The following is a 1,009-nucleotide window of genomic DNA, read 5'->3' on the forward strand; positions in this document are numbered from 1 at the left end:
GATAGCGTTTCACACTTGTCTCTGATAAGCAGCGATTTTTTTTTTTTGATTTTCTGCTGTAATTTTATCGACCGCTCACTGCTCTGTTATAAATAGCCGCAATCGCGATATTTTATTGTCATTCAGTTTTGGCAACAGCTCCGAACATTACAATTTCCGGCTAAAAACTTATCTAAAAATTAAAGCTTAATCTCAACTTTAGTTAATTTTTTATTGTAAAAAAAAAAATAATAATAATAAATCCGATATGTACTCGCGCGTAATGTGTTTGGCTTCGATTGCCCTATTTGCCATTTTGGCAAATGCTGTTGTAAATGCTGGTGTCGCTAGAGATAGCGATAACCTAACACAGCAAGAAGTACGTGACATTACGGTTGTCAAGGATATCGCTGAATTCAAGAAGAACCATCCAGGCTTGGTTTTGGCGCGTATGACAAAGGAGGAAGGCAATGCGAGGAGCCAATCGGTGCGCTACAGTCTAGGCGGTCGTGTGTCAGGTAAGTGTGTGGCGAATTAGTATTTGGGTTAAACCTTATCATCGTAGGTAAATAGATTAAGAATATGAACGGTGTTATCTTTGGCGAACGTTTATTGGCCTCCCTTAAAATTTGAATTTGCATGAGTCGAAATGTTTCCTAAGAAACAATAAACTGACGTTTTCACAACTTGGGGTTATATCTAGCCAAGTGAAAAACTATAACAGCCAATTCAACTAATATACCATACCATATATATACCAAACTATAACAGCCAATTCAATTAATATAAAAACAGATACATATATATAACAATAGTTTTCTAGTTAGAGAATATAATTATGTAGAAAAAAATTTGTGCATTAATTGGAGATAAATCCTACGAATTGATTTTTGCATAAAAATCTACCCAAATTTTTTTTTGAGTTGTGTCTCTTTTGAAGGTGGTGTGCGATTTGTTACTTAAATTTCCAATTGAGTTTGTATGCATTGCACCAATCCTCTATGGGTAATTAAATATATATTGGTGCAAA

General features: G+C 34.6%; 1 protein-coding gene across 1 annotated transcript; it reads left to right on the forward strand.

Annotated features, from left to right (window-relative positions):
* Positions 1 to 6: 6 nt before the first annotated feature.
* LOC118734567 lies at positions 7 to 499 on the forward strand (the record flags this gene model as incomplete). The annotated part of the gene is given in 1 exon segment (XM_036464278.1): positions 7 to 499. A coding segment is annotated over 1 exon segment (252 nt), but the record flags the coding sequence as incomplete, so codon positions are not given.
* Positions 500 to 1,009: the final 510 nt, after the last annotated feature.

The sequence above is a fragment of the Rhagoletis pomonella genome, unplaced genomic scaffold, assembly GCF_013731165.1.
Source record: "Rhagoletis pomonella isolate Grant_MI unplaced genomic scaffold, Rhpom_1.0 Rhpom_scaffold_00002, whole genome shotgun sequence".
In the NCBI taxonomy this organism is placed as follows: domain Eukaryota; kingdom Metazoa; phylum Arthropoda; class Insecta; order Diptera; family Tephritidae; genus Rhagoletis; species Rhagoletis pomonella.